The 23,844-nt window shown below is 42.7% G+C and overlaps 2 protein-coding genes across 8 annotated transcripts in view; both read right to left on the reverse strand.

The window, feature by feature from the left end:
- PARVA (parvin alpha) overlaps positions 1 to 11,550 on the reverse strand; it is a 69,295-nt gene extending 57,745 nt beyond the window's left edge. The window contains exon 1 of the mRNA XM_081927172.1: positions 11,215 to 11,550. Coding sequence (XP_081783298.1) covers positions 11,215 to 11,350 — 136 coding nt within the window. The 5' untranslated portion in view covers positions 11,351 to 11,550. The remainder of the gene's footprint in view (positions 1 to 11,214) is intronic.
- A 4,222-nt stretch (positions 11,551 to 15,772) lies between these two features.
- MICAL2 (microtubule associated monooxygenase, calponin and LIM domain containing 2) overlaps positions 15,773 to 23,844 on the reverse strand; it is a 140,633-nt gene continuing 132,561 nt past the window's right edge. For all 7 annotated transcript variants that reach the window (XM_081926794.1, XM_081926793.1, XM_081926792.1 and 4 more), the window contains 3 exons: positions 21,610 to 21,709; positions 19,827 to 19,896; positions 15,773 to 18,065 (listed from right to left, as the gene is read on the reverse strand). In XM_081926794.1, coding sequence (XP_081782920.1) covers positions 19,860 to 19,896; positions 21,610 to 21,709 — 137 coding nt within the window. In that variant the 3' untranslated portion in view covers positions 15,773 to 18,065; positions 19,827 to 19,859. The remainder of the gene's footprint in view (positions 18,066 to 19,826; positions 19,897 to 21,609; positions 21,710 to 23,844) is intronic.

The raw sequence follows: 23,844 nt of genomic DNA on the forward strand, positions 1-23,844 counted from the left end.
GTTTGTTTGTTTCTCTTTCTTTCTTTCTTTCTTATTTATGAAAAGACATCATCTCACCTTTCTGTCTAATGAACTGCAAGGTGATTTAGAACAAAATTTAAAACAACTATTATCATTAAAAAGCAGATCAAACTTCAAAAAGGTGGTATTCAGGGAGTCAGTGGCAAACAACCACTTTGACGTGCCAAGTTGAAATGAAGGGTCCCTAAAAACCCCATCATGGAGCAGGCATCTATAGCAGGCAGTTCAGGAGCCATGGGGCAACCCCAGAAATGGTCATCTCATTGGTCTCAACCAACTGCAATTTGGACATGCAAGAATGCCTCCCCTGTTGATTTTAATAGACAGCCAAGCCTTTTGGTGGAATATATGGGCCTTAAGGTGTCCTCTTTTAAATTACCGGTAGAGCTTTAAAAGTAACTGTGCTTTAAAACATGCCCCAAAATAGACCAGAAATCAGTAAACCTTTTGAAAAAGAGGAGTCAAATGCTCTAGAACAGTGTTTCCCAACCTTGGGCCTCCAGCTGTTTTTGAACTACAACTCCCATCATCCCTAGCTAGCAAGACCAGTGGTCAGGGATGATGGGAATTGTAGTTCAAAAACAGCTGGAGGCCCAAGGTTGGGAAACACTGCTCTAGAAAACCAGCTCCAGCCAGACTGTTAGCTGCTGCATTCCAAACCAACTGAAGTTTCTAAACATTTTTCGAAAGCAATCCTAGGTACCACATTATTCAGGAATTCAATCCTGATGTAAGTAAGGTATGTAAGGCATGTACCACTAGTAGCCAGATCCACACTATGTAGAAATGAACACAGCTGATATATGCACTTAACCTGGGCAGAAGGGCTCCTGTCAGAGCCGCGATATGAACAGCCAACAACAAAGCAGAGCCCAGACTGCAGCGCAATGCTATTCAAGATGGGCAGAATCGTTATATCCACTGGCAGCTCTACTTATCAGGAACACCCCTGTCTTATCAGGATTAAATCTCAATTTGTCTAGTAATTTCCTCACATTCAGTCAAGTAGCAATCACAGCCATTGATTCAGCAGTCTGAGAGAATAGTGTTTCATCACCCTATGGGCAACGTGTCCCAGCAACATTCTTTAAGCATGGCGCTCAAGTGTGTGGTGGTGACTCAACTCAGGAATTTCTGGAAGCTACCTATTATCTGGAACAATTCAGTCTGGCTTCAGGCCTGGTTATGGTGCTGAGGTGGTCTTGGCCACAATCTCTGAAGCAAATTCCCCTTTCCTTTAACACACAAGGAGTCTGGCAGTTTTATTTATTTGTAAAATTTAACGGTTAGCCTAAAGAGCATTGCCTTTAGGTTTTAATGTTTTTCATAAGTGACGAGTTTTACCTAAATCTATACACAAGAATCTATGGCTGTAACCCATAATGGGAATCTACTTCTGAGTAAACATTCACATGCATACTGTTTGACAAAATCTTGATAGATGAATAGTTAAAAAAACACCCATCAGGATCTTGTTGTTGCTTTCCATGTTCTTTTCTTTTTATTTATTACATATTAGTTGCTTGCTAATTAAATTTCTCCAAGCAACTTACAATAAAAAATACACATAAAAGAATTCAAAACAAACATCAAAAGGAACAGAATAATATTATTTACTAAAAGTGTATATTATTCTTACAATAGCTTAATTATTTCTGGGTGTAATTTTTTTAAGTAAATTTGTTTTGTTTTATTTAATAATTAAAATATTTATGGACCACACTTTCATAAAAAAAACACAACAAGGCAGTATACAACATAAAGAAATTATAATAGTTGAAAGCTCTTCTGAAAATTTCTAATACAGGTTGGGAGGAAGTTAAGATGGACGGACCATCACAATAGACTATCCTCAGACATTGAATCAGATATTTAATCAGACTTAACAGAGAGCACCTGTTGAAGGGCTACAGCAAAGACCTCTTCAACACAGCCACTCCAAATGGTCCAGCAGTATGCAAGGACTGGTCTCTTAGTGGATTATCTTCTTCCAATTATTTTTACTTTCTGGCACTTTAGCAACATAACAGAATGTATTTGTAAGCAGATATATCATTTTCACATATTTAAGGAGCAATATACCGTAATTTCCCTTCCATAATCAGGGAGATTACTCCCAAACCTCCAGATAGCCTATAAAACAAATCCTTAGGAGAATGCTATTTTAATTTGTTGACCTGAATATATCTAACAGAGATGAATTAACAAAAGGGGCTAATTAGTCTAACTAATGCTATACAGTAATTATTTTTTGAATAGGCTAAGAGGCTTTGATTTGACCTTAAAAAGTAAGTCCACAAAAGTTAATAGCCCCCCAAACATTTTCTTTCTATCCCATTTGCCAACAGAGACCCAATGTAGCCGAGAGAATGCCTGAAAAAGATAGGGAAGACTTAAAATCCAGTTCAGCCATGAAGCACATTGTATAGCCTTACTTTGGGCAAATCGCCCATACCTTCTAAGGCAAATCAGGTGGCAATGGGAGACAGGGCCTTCTCCAGATATTTTTCTGACTGATGCAAAGCCCAGATAGCAAACACTTCAAAAAGCCTTCCTGCACTATTTGAGCAACAATTCTGGTCTTCATCTATTTTTCCCTTGCTTCTTCTCTAAGGTTTCAATCCTATGCACACTTACCTGGGAACAAGTCCCATTGAACTAAGTGGGTATTACTTATGAGTAGACCTACTTGCAATCATTGTACGTACATATCCCCTCACCCACACCATAGCTATAGCAATACACACATACTACTCTTTGTAACGAGACTGATATCAGACTATTCCTGTTTTGAATAGGGAAGAATCCCTTAGAAGTAGAGGCTGGTCCGAACCCCCCAAAAGTAGAGCCCAGTCCCTTCTCTGTTCCTTACATTCATATTCAATACAGCATTGCATATGCAGAGACACTCTGCGCTTGTTTCTGTCCATCTCCTGTGATGCCCAAGCATCTTTGGACAGCACCCTATGGTCCCACCCCTTTCTCCAGAGGTAAAAAAAGGTTTAAAATAATAAATTCCAGTAGAGGAGGCTTAGGAAGGGAAGGGGACTCCTCAAGACCCAAATTTTGATTTTATTTCCTTTTAAATAAGCTCTACGTACACTGAGGAGTACCTCAGAATTGCTTGCAACTTCCACAGCATTAGGTCAGGACTATGAAGAACCTCCCCAACCAATCAGATGTATCTATTTCAATGCCAGCTAGGGTGGGTGAAAGGTAGGGTGACAGGGATTTCATCCAACCCCCACCCCTCACCCCTGGTCCTGTTAATCTTTGGTCAGATCTTTAAAAAGAAAGACCCCTCCATTGGCAGAATACAGGAGAACTCTGGCGTGTGCCAATCCCAAGGTCTTCCATGATCTATTCTCGAGCCCTTTCCTTGTCTTATCTCCAGGGTACAGTACTGAGATGTAGAGGTGTCAGAAATCTCCACCATCATCAAGGAAGTCAGCAGTAAACCTCAGAGAGGGACATCTGCAATATGATATGACCCTCCCAATGATCACAAGTTTGCACCCTAATTTTCTCAGCCATTCCTATAATGAGCTTTAGCATGACATTTTTTAAATATTTAATTCATAATGAAGCAAGTTCTATCCATTTGTGTACTCAGCATCTTACTTTTTCTGTATAAGATATTTCCAACTTCTTGAGTATGTTCCGTGCCATTATATTCTGGTTTTAAATCAATGACCGTGAAAGAAGACAAAATAATTTCTACATTTACCAAAAAAACCAAAACCCCATACTTTTTCACACAAGGCAGCTTGCCCATTTAATTCATGACTAATTTAGTAAGCTCCATTCCAAGGAATTTACTTACGCTAATCCTAAAGCCTCTTATGCAGATTTATGGAAAATATGAACAGAATGGCTCAAGCAACTGTCTCCCACAAATAAGTCTTAGTGAAACCTCAAGAGGGATTAAACAGGTCCTCATTCAAAAATGGATCAGCCAATGCCAAAGAATGAAAATCAAAAGCCAGCAGAATTACACATACAGCTATTTTTAAAAATCACATTCTGTCTGAAAAGGCAGCTCATGCATCTCACCAGCGTCTTAATCATGAGACAGCTCTATCTGCATCTGTCAAATTCAATTTGTCCGCCTTTCAAATGAAACCTATACCTGTGCCTTGCAAGTATAATTCAATCGCCAGCGTTGGCAGGAAAGGCAAGGACAAAGAGAGAAGTTTCTTAGGATGCTATTTAGGGCACTTGGAAGGAAGGTGGGATTTCACAGGCATTTACCTACAACCATTAGAAAACTGTGTTTAATATTCAGTGGAGGTAGGTAAAGGTAAAGGGACCCTGACCATTAGGTCCAGTCGTGACTGACTCTGGGGTTGTGGCGCTCATCTCGCTTTATTGGCCAAGGGAGCTGGCGTACAGCTTCCGGGTCATGTGGCCAGCATGACTAAGCCACTTCTGGCCAACCAGAGCAGCGCACGGAAACGCCATTTACCTTCCCGCCAGAGCGGTACCTATTTATCTACTTGAACTTTGACGTGCTTTCGAATTGCTAGGTTGGCAGGAGCAGGGACCAAGCAACGGGAGCTCACCCCATGGTGGGGATTCGAACCGCCGACCTTCTGATCACTAAGTCCTAGGCTCTGTGGTTTAACCCACAGCACCACCTGTGTCCCTATTCAGTGGAGAGTCATATGGAATCAGACCTTCTGACAGATTGCAGTGAGCACCATATGTATAGATGTTCATAGAATATCATTTTACAATGACCAGACCGAAAGGAGAATGTGGGAATCCACCTTTAGTCCACTCTCTCCAGACATCATCACATTCAGAACAAAAGGGTTTGACACTTCCTTGGAATGGGAAATTAGAAATTTGTAGAGTCTAGTGATAGGAACACAGATTTAACACTACCCTCTCCCTCACTAGGGCCAGTTAGGGTTGCTAAGGCAGCAACATTCCCCCATCATCAGATACTATGGGCTGTATCCAATGTTCTCTGTCTGCTACGGCAAGAGCCCACACGCAAGTGGATGCCAGAATCTAAAGGTTGCGCAACGAAAGGAATCCAATGCAACAGTTGCCCTAGTGGATATTTTTCCACAACAGCTGATTGTTGTTGCACAATCTGTTGTACAACAATCTTTGCTAATGTAGTTGGGTTTTTCCTTGCGCCAGTGCAACAAGTATACTGCTACAGTATGTGACTTTAATTTAGTGCTACCTTGGATACAACCCAGTATTTAAAAAAAATAAAAATCAGGCCATTTAGAGAGAGAGAGAGAGAGAGAGAGAGAGAGAGAGAGAGAGAGGTATATGAGGGGAGGAAAGAAAACATTCCTCATGACTGCCTCCAAATGACAAAAAAGCAGCAGATGTGAAAATGTAAGCCTCATTTCTGCCAAATACACAATGCAAGTCAAATTCTACTACTGTCATTTATATTGAATACTGTTTAAATAATTCAAGGATCCATTACCTGAAATGGTCTGGTTTCTGCAAGTGCTTAAAGTACTATTACCCTTAGATAAGTTGCCAGAGCAAACAGTAAGCAAGCATAAGCTACTAATTCCACCCTCCCCCTTCAAAAAAAGTGCCACCCATTGTTGCAATGTTAAGAAAATAAGAGACCCAAGTTATTCTGCCTTCTGAATATTCAGTATTTTTCATAACCTACAGACCAGATCCTATCAAGCAACCCCAGGCTTACGTCTTGGAGAGGTCAAAATGCAAGCTTTTTCAACTGCAGCAGCAAGACAACAACAAGGCCAAAGATAGAGAAAAAGAATGTTACAAAGCTGGAGCAAGATTAGTTTTTCTTGCACCATCAAAACCAAATAAGCCAAAGAGAAGAGTGGGCAAATTACTTCAATTGAAGTCATATCAATTGGGAAGCTGACTCAGACCATACACTGTACCATAATTGCCCTCCATCAAATTCATGGGCCCAAACTGTCTGTTTTCCATCTGCTCCTACACCAATTTAAGCAATTTTGAACTTTGCTCTCCCTTGGTGAATGTATCACAGATTTATTAGAATGTCAGGGTCCAATTGTTAAGATTCTCTAAGGCAGGTTATTACAAGGTGCGGATTTTTGATGTCCGTCAGTCAAGCCCAGGAAAACTGAAGGAGCACAATCAATGCAGCTTTACTCACCCTGGAAACCCATAATATAAGATAATGAAATACGCCAAGAAAAGGGGGAAAGGAGGGTGTTTATTCACTCTTACCATTACCTCAAAGACTTCTCTGCTAATGGTTCTAGCACCAAAAAGAGGTTTTTAGACTACTGTATTTCTAGCTGCCAGAAACCATCACTGCTAATATCATGGGCTTTATAATTTCATGCCCTCTTGTTGCATGAATGGAGCCTGTGTTAATCTAATGTCGTGAATGAGTTACTATGCCTTTTCATACGCATTAGTCTACTCACATAGTAACTCCATTACCTAAGTTCACTGATACCTTTATTACAAAATTACCCAGAGATGACCAGTGGAGTTTGGCCTATATTTACATGCATATTACACATACATACTCAGGGGATCTGATACTGTGCTTAGTCTGCTGCCATTGTTTTTTGAGAGATGACTGGTTGATAGCACAGGCCAACTTTGAGACTATACAATATAGACAGCACTTTCGGAAAAACAAATAAAACAAAAGCCAACAACTTATTTTGCTGACAAATAATCTTGGGTGCTAAATATTGAACCTGAATGTCTTCGCAGTCACTGAAACCACCTTTTATGTGAAACCCTGTCCATTGTACACTGTGACTCATTGTCACGCAGTGCAAGAAAGGCCTGTCCAGAAGCAGTTGGATTGGGAGGAGGGAAAATGTGTCACACAACATGGCAGACAAAGCTAGTGCATTAGTGCAACTTACAACCTTTGAGCTGAACCATTTTCGAGAGCTGAAAAGTATTATATGTGTTGGATACATTTCTAAATGAAGGCCAATATATATGTGTTAAAGCAAACAGGAAAACACTTATTCAATAACAATGAAAACTAATTACAGGTAAGATCTGTATTGATTGATGTGATGCATGTGATCTAACTGCCATTTTTAAGTAATTCAATTAATTCAATTGCACAGGTTTCTGGGGCATGTTCTAGGGTGTGTACACAAGTTTATTCAGAGCACTAGCCAGGTGTGTTAAGCCACAGTTACCTGTTTTAGCTAGGACATTTCCTTAAATCTTCAATACTCCCTTCTAAACCTCTTGCCACCAATATCTCTTTTCCTTGCTTTTCTTCATAACCCTCTTTAATTGTTTAACTCCAATTGTTCAGTCCAGCTCTTAACACCTCATTTCCCCTAAATATTCCAAAATGGGTTACTTCACTTGCTTAGTGTAGGGCCAACCCCCAGTCAGTTACCTCTAGCAACAACAGTTTACAAGAAATCATGCAACAATTATAAAACCCCACACCGTTCATCTGTATCAACTATTTAACAATACTCATTCCAAAATACACATTTGAAATACAATCAGTTCATTTTGCCACGTATGAACCAATACTGAACCCTAGTACATGCAAAACACTCCCCTGCAGTTGCATATTGTAGAGAGAGATTGCTTGCGGTGAGCAACCTATTTTTCAGGGAACCTTGTGCTAATACTAATCTTCCCATTAATGAGTTTTTGAAAAGTTTCTAAGGAACCCATAGCTTTCTTAAAGCAGTTTGAAATAAAAGAAACAAATAACAACCACAATTCAATTATACACATTCAAGTATTTACAAAGTATAAACGCTATCATAATGATCTAAAAAGCATCTAAATATCAAACCTGTTAAGAAGTGCATTTGCTGGTAGATTACTATTCTTTTGAGACGTCTTTACAATAATTTGGAAAAAGCGGCATACAAACTTGATGATGCCTCCTATAATTAAATCACAACTGATTTAAGTCCAACAAAGTATGTTACAATCCAGTTTTGTATTTTTCTCAAACCAGAGAATTTGATGACGGAATTCTAAGCTGGGTGGATGGGAGGTTGCCTGCTTTTGATGAGGTTACACTCTCTCTGAAGGAGCAGGTATGTAGCTTGGGGGCACTCCTTTGCTGTCTGTCGCTTGAGGCTCAGGTGGCCTCAGTGGTGCAAAGTGCCTTCCATCAGCTTCACCTGCTGGCCCAGCTGTACCCCTCTCTGGACAGGGATAGGCTAACTACTGTTTTTTATGCTCTGGTAATTTCTGGGTTAGATTATCACAGTATGTTATACAGTGGTGCCCCGCAAGACGAATGCCTCGCAAGACGAAAAACCCGCAAGACGAAAGGGTTTTTCGGTTTTTGCGACGCTTCGCTAGACGATTTTCCCTATGGGCTTGCATCGCAAGACGAAAGCCCATAGGGAAATCTTGGGGACCTTTTTTTAAATGCTGGCGGTGGGGAGCAAAGCCTTTTCCCCCCCTCCGGACTTCAGAAGAGGTCCAGGAAGGCCGGCGGGGGCGAAAGGCTTTGCTCCCCACCGCCAGCATTTTAAAAGCAGTCCGAGATAGCAGGGAAGCGCTTCCCGCTATCCCGGACGGCTTTTGAAGGCAGGCAGGGGGGGCAAAGACTTTTGCCCCCCGCCCGCCTTGGGAAGAGGTCCTGGACCTCTTCCCAAGGCGGGCGGGGGGCAAAAGTCTTTGCCCCCCCTGCCTGCCTAACCGGGGGCTTTTGAAGCCTCCCCCCGCCGCCCGGCATCGGAACGATGTCCCGAAGCCGGGCGGCGGGGCGAGTAAGCCTCCCCCCGCCGCCCGGCATCAGAACGATGTCCCGAAGCCGGGCGGCGGGGCGAGAAAGCCTCCCCCCGCCGCTCGGCATCGGAACGATGTCCCGAAGCCGGGCGGCGGGGCGGGAAAGCCTCCCCCCGCCACCCGGCTTCGGGGCATCGTCCTGATGCCGGGCGGCGGGGCGAGAAAGCCTCCCCCCGCCGCCCGGCATCGGAACGATGTCCCGAAGCCGGGCGGGAAAGCCTCCCCCCGCCGCCAGGCTTCGGAACGATGTCCCGAAGCCGGGCGGCGGGGCCGCGAAGCCTGGGCGCGCTGGCAACTCTCCGCAAGGAGCGCTCCCGCTGCTTGCGGAGAGGTCCGCGAAGCCTGTCCTGGACCTCTTCTGAAGGCAGGCGGGGGGGGGCAAAAGTCTTTGTCCCCCCTGCCTGCCTTCCCAGGGGCTTTTAAATCGCCCCGGACAGCGGAGAAGTCCTCCGCTGTCCTGGGCGATTTTAAAATGCCGCCGGCCAGAAGAGGTCGGGGGAAGGCGGTTTCCATAGGAACGCATTAATTGATTTTCAATGCATTCCTATGGAAAACCGTGCATCGCAAGACGAAAAACTCGCAAGACGAAGAGACTTGCAGAACGAATTAATTTCGTCTTGCGAGGCACCACTGTATGTAGGGCTTTCTCTGAAGACTCTTTGGAAACATCAGATGGTAAAGAATTTGGTGGGCAGTTGCTCACCGAGGCAAGATGGTTTAAGCATCTTACACCAATCCTGGCCCAACTTGTGCCAATTGCCAATTAGTTTCTGGGCCAAATTCAAAGTGCTGGTTTTGACTTATAAAACTTTAAGCCGCTCAGGACCACAATACCTGAAGGTCCACCTCTCTCCATATGAACCTACCTGGAACCTGAGTTCATCACCTGTGGCCCTTCTTCGTGTGCCTCCTCCACAAGAGTTCTGGGGGGGGTGGTAACACAAAAACAAGTCTTTTCTGTGGTGGCTCTCCTTTTGTGGAATGCTCTCCCCAGCGGAATTCTGCTGGCATCTTCATTATGCACCTTTAGGCACCAGGCAGAAATGTTTCTCTTCAACCTGGCTTTTAGCTGACTAACATCCTATAGCCTTTTAAATGTGTTTGGGAGTTGTTTTGTTTTTTTCTTATTTTTGTTATGTATTTTGTGTTTTTATCTTGTATTTTTATGCCCTGAGATTGATGGGTGAAGGCTGGTGTACAAATGTAATAAATAATAGGAGCAACAAGAAGGAGGACCCCCCTCAAAAAAATTCTTTGTTCCTGGTGGAAATGTTCTCCTGCCCATTTCATTGGGTTCAAGGGACTCAGGTGTGCCTAATTATGCACAGGTCAGGTTTTCATGCGACAGCATTCAATTAACACTACTGCAGAGCTTACACAGGGAATTTGTGCAGCAGGAAGTAGTGAAGGGGTAGATGCAGGAACCAAAAATATAGCATCCCACAGCCATAGGAGGGGCACTGTGCCTCCGGTCCCAAGGCAGAGGGTCTTGAAATTGAAGCTTGCCCATTCTTCCCTTCAGAAGCATGCCCTGCATACTCTATGGAGTTGTGTGCTGCCTCTGTGTGTAGGTTTTTTTTGGGGGGGGGTATTAAGAGGGCTTACAGCTCCTCTTAGGTGAACCTTGGCTATAAATAAATGAACAAGCCTAAGATGTGCCTCCTTCAGGTGTGAGCACCTGTCCAGAGAACTACTTGTATCTCAGAACTTGACAACTAAGCACTGTATGTGCGTACCAGAAAGTGTGCCTAATTCATACTACACTTTCTCCAGCTCTAGCTCCTTATACAGACACAGCAGCCTCCCTGCGCTCCCAGCGAGAGCGGTGTGTGCCCCGCTGTTGCCAGGAGCGCCTCCCTCCCCTCTTCACTTTAGGCAACTTGTAAAGATACTGAAAGCCTCGAATTCCCACTCTGGGAAGAAACTCCTTCCCAGCAGGCAGCGCAGCGCACAATAAGGCCTCAGAGCTCCAAGGCGTGCGAAAACAAGGCTCTGACTGGGAACCTCGCCAGCCCGCGCTGCTGACCCTGCGGGGTCTGCGAAGCCCCAGCTAGGAGCCCGTCGAGGGAGGCGGAGAGGCCGAAAACTGGCTGGGGAGGGCGGGGGGAGACTTCTCAACTGTGGGAGGACAACTTCCTGACAGAAACAAGGCTAGATAAACAGCTGAAGGAGCCCAACCCGGCAGCGGCTGCTCCAGGCTACATTTTTCAAGCATGACGCTTTCCCCGAGGCGGCACACCCAGCCCAGCCACCCCCGTCCCTGCTTAGCCCGGCTCGGGCGCTTCTGGCTGAGGGCAAGCGTGGGGAGCCTTTGACTTTTTCCTTCTCCCCCCCCCCCCCCGTCTCGCCTGCCTCTCTCCTCCATGCCCCTCCCTCTGCCTCATTAAAGGCGCCGCGCAGAAAAAAAGTGGGAAACCTTTGGCACACCAGCGCACACACTTCTCTCTCTGTCCCCCCCCCCCTTACCTTCTTTCGCTTTTTTCCTCCTGGCCAAAGTGCCTCCGAGCTTGCCCAAAAAGGAGTCGTCTTTCTTCCGGGATGGGGGCGACTTGGGAGTGGGCGACTTGGGGGACGAGGGCGATTTCTGAGGGGAGGTGGCCATGGCGGAGGTGCTGCTGGGGGTCCCAGGGAAAGCGCGCCGGAGCCTCGCCGAGGAGGAGGAGAGTCCCCGCTGGAGTCGCTCACAAGCGGCTGGTCCCTATTCCCAACGGAAGCGGAATTATTCCAAACATTTGAGGCTGTTCTTGCTCTCTCTTTCTCCCTCCCTCCCTCCTTCCTTCCTTCTTCCCTCCCTCTCTGCCTCTCTCCCTCCCGCGCGCACCCAGAGAAGGGTTTTCTCTGCCTCGCTCGCTCCTACCCACATGGGCTCAGAGCAGCGACTCGGCAGATAGGACTCAGCAGGCCAACGCCGCCCCACCTCAGGCCCTACAATACTGTAATAACCTCTCCGGGACACAAGTTGCTCCTGCCATTAGTCTCGCACGCAGTGGCGTAGCGTGGGGGGTGCAGGGGGGGGCCGGCCGCACCGGGCGCAACATGGGGGGGGGGGCGCTCGCACTCGCAGCTCTCTGCTCCTACCTGGCAGGGGCGCAAATTACTTGCCTTGCCCCAGGTGCTGACAACCCACGCTACGCCACTGCTCGCACGCAAAACGTGGAAATAGGAGCCGTGCGCCTTTGGCATCCTAAGCAGGGTTACACTGCGAAACAGCCCCCCCCCTCCTCTCGCGTTCTTATAATAGGGCTTCTTGATTAATGGAAGGGTCTTGTATTCCAGGATTGAAGCCCCAGTGTTTCCTAGGGTGTAAAGGGCAGACCCTCCAAGTGCCCCTGTATTCCAGGGAAGTTCCTGATTTAGAGACGCCGTTGAGGTTTCTGAGTTGATCCCGGAATGTTCCACTTTTCCTTAGGATTTCCCTATTTTCATTGGAGAAATGTTGAAGGGTGTGGAGTTATCCGACCCCTGAGAAGTCTGAATGAAATCCTGTATAGGGAATGTTTTTTGAAATGTTTTATTATGTTTTTATATATGCCCAGAATGCTGGGGTAACCTAATAAGATGTGTGGGGTCTAAATAGTAATATTGTCATTATGGAGTGGGACGTCCCTATTTTCATTGGATAAATGTTGGAGGGTGTGAAAGGGATGGTTTTGGCCTGGACGGTCAAGTAAATAGGCATAGGAAGAGAGGCTTGGAGTGTAAACACAGTGGTAGCTTGGGTTAAGTACTTAATTCATTCCAGAGGTCCGTTCTTAACCTGAAACTGTTCTTAACCTGAAGCACCACTTTAGCTAATGGGGCCTCCAACTGCTGCTGCGCCGCCGGAGCACGATTTCTGTTCTCATCCTGAAGCAAAGATCTTAACCCGAGGTACTATTTCTGGGTTAGCGGAGTCTGTAACCCGAAGTACCACTGTATATAGAATTAAAGGGATTCTAAAGCAAAAGTCCTTCAACCTCATCAGAGCCAAGATCCCTTCTACCACAGTATTTCCTCAGCTTTCAGTAATGATATTTATGTGATTTTATTGTGCATAGCAAAATCCTTGTTATCCTTTGCTCTGCTTGAGCTGCTTTTCTGCAATAGTCCCTGCAGATGGGTGCTTCCAGACTGGGCCTTATATCGCCTAAAAGTCAAACAGATCACATTTTCTGTGTGCGCATTTGGCATACCCATTCCTCCCACCCCAATGGCTAATCATTGCTATTCTACTGGTGTCCACACCAATGGGCAGAAGTTGATGGAATGTATCTGTAAATTGTATTCCCTGTCCTCCACTGTCTATGTTTTGGGCACAGGTGCATGTATTTCTGTACCTGTGTGTGCTCACTTTAAAAAATCCCAGAAAGTGTGCAATAGCCTTAGTGCTCATGCTTCACAGTGGACATAATGGAGGCTTATGTACTGGTGGAGGTCAAATCCATTTCAGTTTGTTGTTGTTTTTTGATATGGCATCTTGCGCAAGGTAGCCAAGCAGAGAGCCTTCTCGGTAGTGGCCCCCACCCTGTAGTGATAAAGAGTTCTTGCACAAGACCTCTACATTAAAAAGTTATATTACAAAACCCTCTCAATCAATGTACTGCTGTTATGGCCTCCAAGTTAATCCCCGGACTACATGTACAGTGTGGAGAGAGTGAAAGAACAACTTCTCTGGGGTTGTTGAGTTTCAAATGTGCAGCAATTGAGCAATTGGTGGAAATAGGCATGTTCACATGGTTTCCTCTACTAGAAACAACATGTACTCAGATGTGGAAGTATGGGATGTTAGAGGCCACCCACCAGAAGTAAAAATAATAATATATGCCCTAATGAACTTCATCAGGAGTGATTGTAGACATATAGCAGATTAATTCAGATTAAATGCAAACAAAGTATGGGTTGGTATTTTGGTGATAATGTCATGTGAATGATGTAAAAAATACTTTGGCACCAGAGCAACACCAATTCTGCAATTTCATCTCAGCTGGAGATACACCCTCCCCTCTCCCTCTCCCTCTCCGGAAATAGTTTAGACACGCAGCAGATGTACCTGCTAAAATCTTTTATATCTTCTTTTTTGTTCCCGTTTTACCTTCATGTTTTCAACTTTGTACAAGGACAACCTTTTACAAAGTTTTACTCAAACCTTTACTCAAAAAAGTTGAGTTGTTCCCGATTACCGGTAAGTCATGCTCAGAGTAGAGCCTTTGAAATAATGTCCATTGGTTGCAGTGCTTTGTATCCAATAAATTGTGTTGCTCACCTGATGGTAAGAGCTCCATTGGTGGAACAGGATGGGAGGCAATTTTAGCATGTTTTCCCCTCTCCTCTCTTTCGAATCTGAGACAGACATCTTTTGAATCCGAGGGCAATTTCAAAAACAGTTTTTTGTTACGGTATGGGTCCACTGTTCAAAGGGAAAATGAGTAGGCCTTAGTTGAGTTAAACTAGCTTTTTAATATTGGTCACTGGGCTTGGTAATTAATAACATTCCCATAACTTCTCTTAAACCACACTGTAAACTGTGGTTTTGTGAAGGTGAAAATTCTGAATTAGAAGTCCTTGTGGAAACATATTCCCAGGATACCTTGGAAAAAAGTCTCAGTGACCTGGTTTAAATATATAGGGTGCTATCCAACTAACTGGTTCCATCAGGACAAGGATTTCTGTTTGCACAGCAGAACTCCCCCCCCCCCGCCTCTACCCTCCCATAAGTATTCTGGGAGTTTCCAGAATATATATATGCAGACCAGTAATATTTAAAATGATGTCAGAAGAGTGTTATCACATGTGATTCTTGACAGGAGTATATATAGAAAACGTTTAATGGGACTTGAAGAACTAATTAGCTGTAATTCTTCAAAAAAAGGTTTCATACATTTTGTTTTACAGTAAACAAAAATTACATTTCAGATTGTGAAATGTGCTTTCATGTGCTTCATGCCTCAATAATAGTACAAAGTAGAACAACAGATCCCTGATGGATATAGAAGGTCCATTTACAGGACTGGGACATGGACAGTGTGTTTAAAACATAATTATTCATCATATCTGAACATCAGAATGGCTAAATAGGCACACTGGGTGAGACAAAATTCCTTTTACTTCCAACTTTGTGGTTCTCATTAAAATGTTCACCTCATAATTACTCAAATTGCTTTCTTTCTATGATGAGTCCTGAAAACTTTGAACACAGTGATTGGTCTGGATGTCACTATTAGACAAACAGCATCTACACAGGTTGAGCATACAAATCTTGCTAATTGGAGGGCTTTGTACTTTTTGCACAGGTATAATAAACCCAAATTCCAGGCTGAGGAGAGTATTTCCATTTGGGAGCTACATTACAAAATATTCTGAATTTGTTAACTCCGGGACTAACTAAATTATAGAAATGTTTGTGGGCCCTGACATTTAAAAGAAAAACTGTTGGAAAACAATGTGGAGTAGAGAAGTTTCACACTGCTTCTCTCTAAACTACTTTCTAATGTCAATTTTCCTCAGGGTTGGTTCCCAATGTTTGCTCTTTTAGGGGCAAAAGTGGAGTGAGATTATGAAATTGAATATGAGAAGCAGTAGGCAGGGAAATGATGACTGTGTCATTGAACCTGCTCCAATTCTTCCACCTCATATTTAGGGCTCTGTTTCAGGTTTGCCTCCTCCAGTAAAAAAGGGTTTTGAGCAAACAAACCAGGCAGTGGCGTAGTGTGGGGGTGCAGGGGGGGCTGGCCGCACCGAGCGCAACATCTGGGGGTTAGGGGGTGCAAATCCACGGGTTAGGGGGCACAAATTACTTGCCCCGGGTGCTGACAACCCACGCTACGCCACTGAAACCAGGTGTGTGAAACAACTCAGTAGTTCTGGTGTTCATGTGCAGGGCTCTGTTTTTGTTTTTTAATTTAGGAGCCAGGCTTTTGTGCAACTGAACAGTCACAGGTAATTCCAATAAATATTTCCAATAATTCAACATTCTATGACAGAAAAGTTTATGGTTCAGAAGCTTTAAGCAGCTTTGTTTAAAAATGAATCTGGGTTGTACTTATAGCATTGTGCCATGTCACCAGTAAGTTTTTTAATAATCCAAATAAGACATTTAAGTACATTTGAACACTAAGAGAGTAGCTTATATTACAATGATGATGTGCAACTCACAGTACACATACATTATCAAGTGCAAATGAGAAATTCAGATACTGTACATCTCTCTTAAAAAAAGGAACTGGTATCGTTCCGCCTTATACAGTAAAAGCGGCTTTGACAAAACATTATTCATGATTTGAATTTCAGTTACTGACCAAAGCAGAAGAGTAAACCCCAAACATAATATGTTTACAAGTTACAATTTTATGTAAACACCACACAATGCAATAAATACATAAATACTGAAGAGACCCCATCCTTTTTTCCTACCACCTTCCAAGACATTTCTATATTCTGTATTTTTCGTAATAGTTCTCCTCTTTCTATCATCTCCTCTTGCAGCTGTGAGAAGAATAAAAACTTTCACTTTAGAAGAAAAGGCAGTTCTAACATTGCATGTGAACTCAAAAGACTGTCCTTGGTTCTAGTGAAAAATAAATCTGGATCAAACCATGGTTTGATACTCTGGTTTGTTAACTATATTTGGTTATGACAAATCACAGTTCCCTGAATTCATATGTAATGGGAAACCACAGTTTGTTCTAAAGTAAAGTAAATGTTAATTCTTGCCCTTTTGCGCTGAAGGGAGAGTGCTTATGGCAGGGCTCACACCATGGGCCTTAAATAAGCTATATTTTATAAAATTAAGTTATGCATTGTAACAGAATCCATTTTATTCTTTACCCTTTCAACCAGGTTCTGGAGTTTCACTCCCTTCACACTTTTATGTGTATGCTGTGTGTAAACTACTGTCCAGAATTCAGCAGTAGCATTTAAGCACCTCTTACATAGCTAAGTCATAGTTTAGTCTTTCCAGTTAGAATTAAAAAAATAATTCAGAAATAATCCCTGAGTTCTGGACACATCTTTGTGTTAAGGCCCATACTGAATTTTCCTACAAGTTTAAAAAATCAGGTATGACAAACAGTATTCAAATAAAGTGATAAACGTAATGTGAGGCATCGTTTTTTCCAGCTGGGCTGCAATCCTCTGAACAGTTCAGTGTGCAGAACCTTCCACTGATTTTACTGGGGATTTGTCAAAGCATTCATTTGGAATATATCATCTGTATCTTGAGCGGCAACAAAAACATTCCCCCCCCCCCATTTTCTAGCGAATACAGTCATTACAAGAAGGTGACCCATCTTTGTGTTGAGATTGTGTCCTGCGTATTTGACTTTTACACAAAACTAAAGATCACAAGGTGGTACAATTCATGGTGTGAAAGCACCATGTAAAATCCACTGCAATACAGTACATTTCTGCCAGTGTATTCCATTACCATCTTTGGTTAGAAGCTGTAGAAGTTTCACTTGATCCCTCTACATTTTGTTTGGGATGATCCCTTTGATAACTAGCGGCACAAATTGCAAATATTTGCCAGTGTGCAGTATTAAATCTTATTTAGTAGACACAGTCCCTTCAATTCTGTACAAACATATTGTGAATTGTATTGCTTAAAAAATGCACTAACACTTTTTCTGCTGCTTACAATGTACACATATAATCTGTAATTTAAAGAATATCTTCTTCCACTACAAGAAATGCTGTTTAAGGTTAATGTGTTGCTATACGGGTGATGCTTGTTTTAAAAATTGTAACACTTTGCTTTGTGACATATTCATAAAGTAAAGCATGCAGAAGGAACAATCACAAATACAGACAGGCGAATGAAAAATGATACAATCTTGGTTTTGCTTTCAACTAAATCAATACTATAGTTCCATGACTTTCAAGAGCACTCAGAATTTAAATTCCAGGAAGTGAAAAACAAACCCTTTGAGCATCTGCAATGGATGCATATCAGACAAGACAGGCATAGAACTCATTTATTCGTTTTGCATATGTTGATGTGAATGAAGAGCTATTTTTAGAACATGTAAGGAGAACACCATTCTTCTCATGGCGGTCATAGCATGCGGGGCTTTCCTCTTCAACAACATTTTAAACATGATCTTGCAGTGCTGGTGGTCACTATGCTGGAAAGGAAAATATTTGCCTGATGCCAGTGTGTACAACATTCAGAATTTGTATTCCCTTTCTTAAACTCCCCAAGTACTGCTTTTCATCTTTTTCTTCCACTGGTCACAGCTCCTAAATACATCTCTGTCAGGTGGGGTGTGGCTGCAGCTGGATGCTTGCATAGGCTGGCAAGGTGGACAATGAATCTGGCCACTCCCAGCATTCTGTCCTGGAACCTTAGGGTGAAGAATATGTAATAAATCAGTAGGTAAATAAAGAAAAATCACCTGAGGTAATTGCTTCATTTTGCTAAAGGATAGAGGTGGCCCTGCTGGGATTCAAATAGCAGCATTCAACATACTCAAGGCCTTGGTCAGGAGATGTGTTTTTTATTTTATTTTATGTTAATCTTTTCTATTCAGAGTCTCCAATGATATATCACAAACTGCTTTAGGGAGTTGCTTTGGACTCAAAAGAAATTGTCTATGTATGGGGTGGTGGAATGCGTCCAGCTAATTTTACAGTTCTTTGAAGCTGGCAAGAACATATGTCAGTCTGTTAAGAATAAATAAAATTTTAACTACGGGGAATGAATCTTATATTCATTTATAACTCCAGCTTCATATTGTATATGCAAATTAGCATTCAAATCACCAAAACCTTGCACATAATGTAATGTGAGAATGACCAAATGGGGCCTTTGCTCCAGTGCACAGATCACTGGGTATCTGAAATTCAGTTCTTCTGAGTAGAAATTTCAGATATATTCAGCCTTTTGTAGTCTATCCCCTTTTTAGTAAACAAAACAACTTAAGTATTGAAAGCTTCATCTTTTGGTTATTCAGAAAAAATCATAATTGACACAGAAACCTTGAATTATGGCTGTGTACACAACATACATTTTAAAGCCCTCCCTCCCAGATTCTTGGGAGCTATAGTTTGTTAAGTGTACTGGCGGTTTCTTCACTGTGAGAAATGGAGTCAGAGGGAACCAGGCAGAGGGCCTGTGCTCCCATCAGTTGTCAAGCAGATGAACAACTATACAACTTTTAGAGACATTTGAAGGCAGCCCTGTATAGGGAAGTTTTAAATGTTTAATGTTTGCTTATGTTGTCATATCTGTTGGAAAATGCTCAGTGGCTGAGGCAACCCAGTCAGATGGGCAGGATCCAAATACAGTGGTACCTCTGGTTACGAACTTAATTCATTCCAGAGGTCTGTTCTTAACCTGAAACCGTTCTTAACCTGAGGTACCACTTTAACTAATGGGGTCTCCTGCGGCCACACTATTTCTGTTCTCATCCTGAGGTAAAGTTCTTAACCTGAGGTACTACTTCCGGGTTAGCGGAGTCTGTACCCCGAAGTGTTTGTAACCTGAGGTGTTTGTAACCCGAGGTACCACTGTAGTAAAATTCATCATCATCATCATTTCCTCTGTGAGAGTTCTTAGGTGTGTGGATGTGTTTTAAATGTATGGGGTGTGCGCAGAGTTCTTAGGTGTGTGGATGTGTTTTAAATGTATGGGGTGTGCGCAGAGTTTGGCTCAGCAGCATTCATTTAAGATTGTGCCTGTAAACCAGAGGTGACTGTATCCTCCAAACCTTTATTGGAATTATTTGGTGGCAGAAGAGACCCTCCTTTCTGTTGGTCGCTTGCCCTTCTCTGCTCTTAAATCCATCCGCTTATTTTATTTTTTATTTTTTAAATCATAGTTCAGTAGTTGCACTCCTGTGGTCTGTTTATTTTTCAGCAGGATCCAAATACAACTTTCAAACTGCTTTCTAAATTTTGGGGAATTTAGAAAAAGAAATCCCCTTCCTGGGCTTCAACAGTGAGAAATAAATAAAATAACTCTGGCTATCATAGGGATGGCATGTCTCTCTAACATGCCCAAACATTCTTAAGGGACATGTGCATCTAAAAATCAATTGACTCAGTAGGCAAGAATATCTTGCCACTTTCTCTTGCAATGCAGTTAGCTTCAGTACTTTGCTTACCATCAAGGTCATTTCTCCCTCTCTCTTCTCCGGTTAGTTCTGATGATCCTCGAATTCCAGCTCTTTGGCTCTGAGCACGAGAATAACAGAGGCTCAGCTATGACAACCAATCAGTCTTTAACATTAATATTATCAAACAGGTGGCATCAAAGCATTTGCCCTTTTCAGCAAGATTAAGAGCTGGGCAAACTAGGTCCATGTGGTCAAGTGCCTTCCATTCTCTTCTGAATCACTACCACCACCGAAATATTAATATCAGACCAATGGCAGGAAAGGTTAACAATCTACGACTGAAAGTAAAAGGCTGCTCCACGCATTATGTAGGGGAGCACAGGAAATCACCCTACTCTGAGTCAGGTCAATTGATCTATCCAGCTCAGTATTGTCGGCACTGACCGGAGGTGGCTTTCCAGGGTTTTAGGCAGGAGACATTCCCAGCTCTACCTGGAAATGCCAAAGATTGAATCAGTGACCATTTGCATGCAAAGCAGCTGAGCAAAGGCCCTTCCCTAGGGTCAGTGCAATGCAGTGTTTGAAGTACAGTAGTTAATCAGCCCAGAAGCTTACTGATTAACTTTGGGCCAGGCTCCACCTCTCAGCCTAATTGTGGGATTGTTGTGAAGAGAAAATGAGATGGTCCTATATATCCTGAAAGAAGGGTGGGATAAAAATGTAAAATAAATATATACAAATGTGTTGTCCACTGTTCAAGGGAGAGGTTTGTGTCATTGTCCCACCACGTTGGGTGCTGACGCAAGCTAGGGCCTTCTCTGTGGTGGCACCCGGAATTCAAATGCCTTTTTCCAAGAGGTGTGCATGGCACCAAAACTTATTAGAATTGCAGCTCCAGTATAGGAGCCACCTATTTTGCTCAGGCATGTATGCATGGCCATACATGGCCTCCTAAATCAAGTAAATAAATAAATAAATAAATAAATAAAAAATCTTAACTAAAAGTAAAAATTGTAGAAAGATTTTTGACAGGTGTTTCTGAGCACTTGGGGTCAAAAGAAGGTAATTTAAAACAACTGTTGTTGAAACATTTCATTCCAAATCTGCTAGACAGAGCCAGACAGAGGATAATGACAGGTGAGTGTCCTGTCCCCCCCCAACTTAAATCCTAGCTATGTTAAATATAGTTAATATTTAATGGTTATAATTGAATTTACTGCTGATTATCTCTTGATGCTGTTGGCTGTTTTATTAGATGCTTATTTCTTTTACTATATTTTATTTTGGGTTGTTTTAATATCGTTGTTACCCGCCCTGAGTATCCTATGAAGCGTGGGATATAAAGAAATGGTTACTGAGCAGTGAAACTGTTTCCCCCATGCTCAAAATGATACATCTGCATATCCTCAAGTTGTGACAAATTGTGCGCGGGTGGGAGTCTTTTTCCTCCAAGGTGGTTATCTGGCACTTTTACCAATTTCCAGAGGATGAAGTGCCTAAAGGCCCATAAGGATTCATCACAGGAAAACATATTCTCCATTGCTAACAGTTCTTTAGCTCAACAGTAAATATATGTTTAAAACCAATGGTAGCTTTTGCGCTCATTTATTGTAAAACACTTCCACCTGCAAATGCCAATAATGTAAGAAGGAGCAGTACTCTATCTCTGTACTTTAATGGCGATATGCTATGCAAGGCGTAATGCAGCAATTTAGTTCAATAATGGGCATCTGCATGCATCAGGAAGAAAATCCTCTGCCTCGAACAAGCGAATATTCTCCCCATCTCTGATATTTTCGCCACTAATGGCAAACAGTGCGTTCTTACTTACATGATCAGCAGTTCAGATTCATAGCGCATTAATTTATTCTTCTCCAATACCAGCTCAAACCATTCATGTAACAGCTGAGTTTCATCTTGTGTGCTTGAATCTGTTTAAGATATTAAAAAAATAAATTTGCAATATCTGGTTTTCCTCCCGGTGATAACACTGCCATGTCCCCCCAAAAAACATATTCTGCAGAGACCGGTTTTTTTAAAATCAAATGGATTACACAAGCACCAAACACTTTAATGAAAAATTGCTAAACTGTCAGCTAAAATATGTAACCAAAAAATGGTTAATGCAGTAGTGAGTAGACCAACAGATTGGGAAATCCCACAAAGGGTCAGGAGCAGTCTTGGAGCAGTTGGTACGATAGCACTTCTGAAGCTCAGTGGGCATGGATCTAAACCACTGCCCACATGTTTGGAAAGCAAACAGAATAATGATAAATAAATAAAAATGAAACAAGCTTAGGTACAGATCACCATCAACCTGGTCTGTTTTCCAGTAAGAGTCCCCATTAGTCATAGGACTGAGATTATTTCTGATTCTTCTAATGCATGAATTGTTGCTGCCCTAATTGTGTGATCCTCAAAGCTTCATTTTGCTCATCAGCCTTTGGAGCACTTTGTTTCGCCCCAATACATGTTCTCTCCTTATTCAGTCCAGTAGCTAATGAATAAACTCCCACCAACAAAAGAGCCTTTCATTCCACACTCTCGCAATTATTAGAGGGGAGATGCATTAATGTCACGGAAGACTAGTGTTTGCAGGCCTGTCTCTAAATTCAGTTATTCAGAACCTTTTGCAGCTCGATAGTATTGCTTAACTGTGATGATTTTCTAATTACCGTAATAATGCCTATTAAATCGCCTGAACTCCATAAGCACAGCCCTGCTTAAATACAGCTTAACCTAATAAGGGCTGGTCATTCATTAAGCAATAATGCACATTATTTTTAAAAGAGTGAGTGAATGGCAATGTAACAGCTGGAACTGCCCATTTGACAACATAAATATAAATAAGCAACCCCACAAAATTAATAGGGTTCCTGAGTGGTTTGCAGAACTTATGAAAAGATTGTGCACGGGAGACTTACAGATGAGGAATAATCACAAACTCTGGCCAAAAACAGCTCCCTCTGTAGTTGTCTACCAATCAATATAAATAGGAGAGGGCCCAACCTTAATAAAAGGAATTAAATTACCACGGATCGGGAAGGGAAACGGGAGCTTCAGTTTCTCCAGACACACCAAGTAGGTGAGAGCATGACATTTCTGAAGCAAAGTAATTGATTGCCTACTATTGAGCCCCAGTGGACATTGAGATATTTAATGCTGATTTGAATGTGATGCTATCCACATGCAGTTACTCCATCCCTTGCCATGTGGCCCCTCTGTGTGGCAAGCAGTTTCTTTTTTCCCCTGTCCACACACACCGGTCATGGCTGGTGTCCATTGGGGCTGGTAGGGCAGAAGGCAGGAAGCTCAGCAGTAGGGGAGCAAGACCCAGTGAAGGGCAGAGTTCACCCTCTTCCCTGCTGAGTACTACAAGGGCAATACTGAAATACAGGAGGATGAGGACTCAACTGGCTGTAAAATCCAGGCAAGTGGATCCAGGCTGAGGTTAGTGGGGTAGTGGCCCATTTGCCCTAGTGAACACACACACAAAGCACATGGCAATGACATTTGGTGGACCAGGAGTCTTCAGGTGCCAGGGGTGCCATCTTGATTAAAATATTGGGGAGGGGGCAGGTAAGTCCCACCATGCATAATCGATCACATGATGTGGTGCACGCACAGCATTTGAATGGCAATTCCCTGTCAAACATTTTATTGGGGAGTTTCCAAAGGGACCTCAGCCTCTAGAAGTTGGCTCCTGTGTCAGGTGCCAATAGACCAGTGCTCTGTTTTTCTGTTGTCATTGTGTTCAAGGAGTACTTGTTGCCATTGGTTCTCAGGCAAATACAGAAAAAGCAGGGTGGTAGGGAATGTGGGGGGGATTGCTCCCTTTAGTGTTATTTTGACGACCAGCACAACACAAACTTTAACAATGGAACAATGAGGGTCTGCCTGAACAATAACAAGACAACAAGCAAGCAGAAGCAGTAGAAGAAGAAGGGAAAAAATGAAGATTCTGTTTCCAGGATTAAATAAAGCACTGTAACCAAAATCTGTGCTCTTACACATTTGTTATCATAGATAATGCATGAGTTTTATACTAAGGGCTAACTCACAAAAG

The sequence above is a fragment of the Podarcis melisellensis genome (genome assembly GCF_964234715.1).
Source record: "Podarcis melisellensis genome assembly, chromosome: 1".
Taxonomy (NCBI): Eukaryota; Metazoa; Chordata; class Lepidosauria; order Squamata; family Lacertidae; genus Podarcis; species Podarcis melisellensis.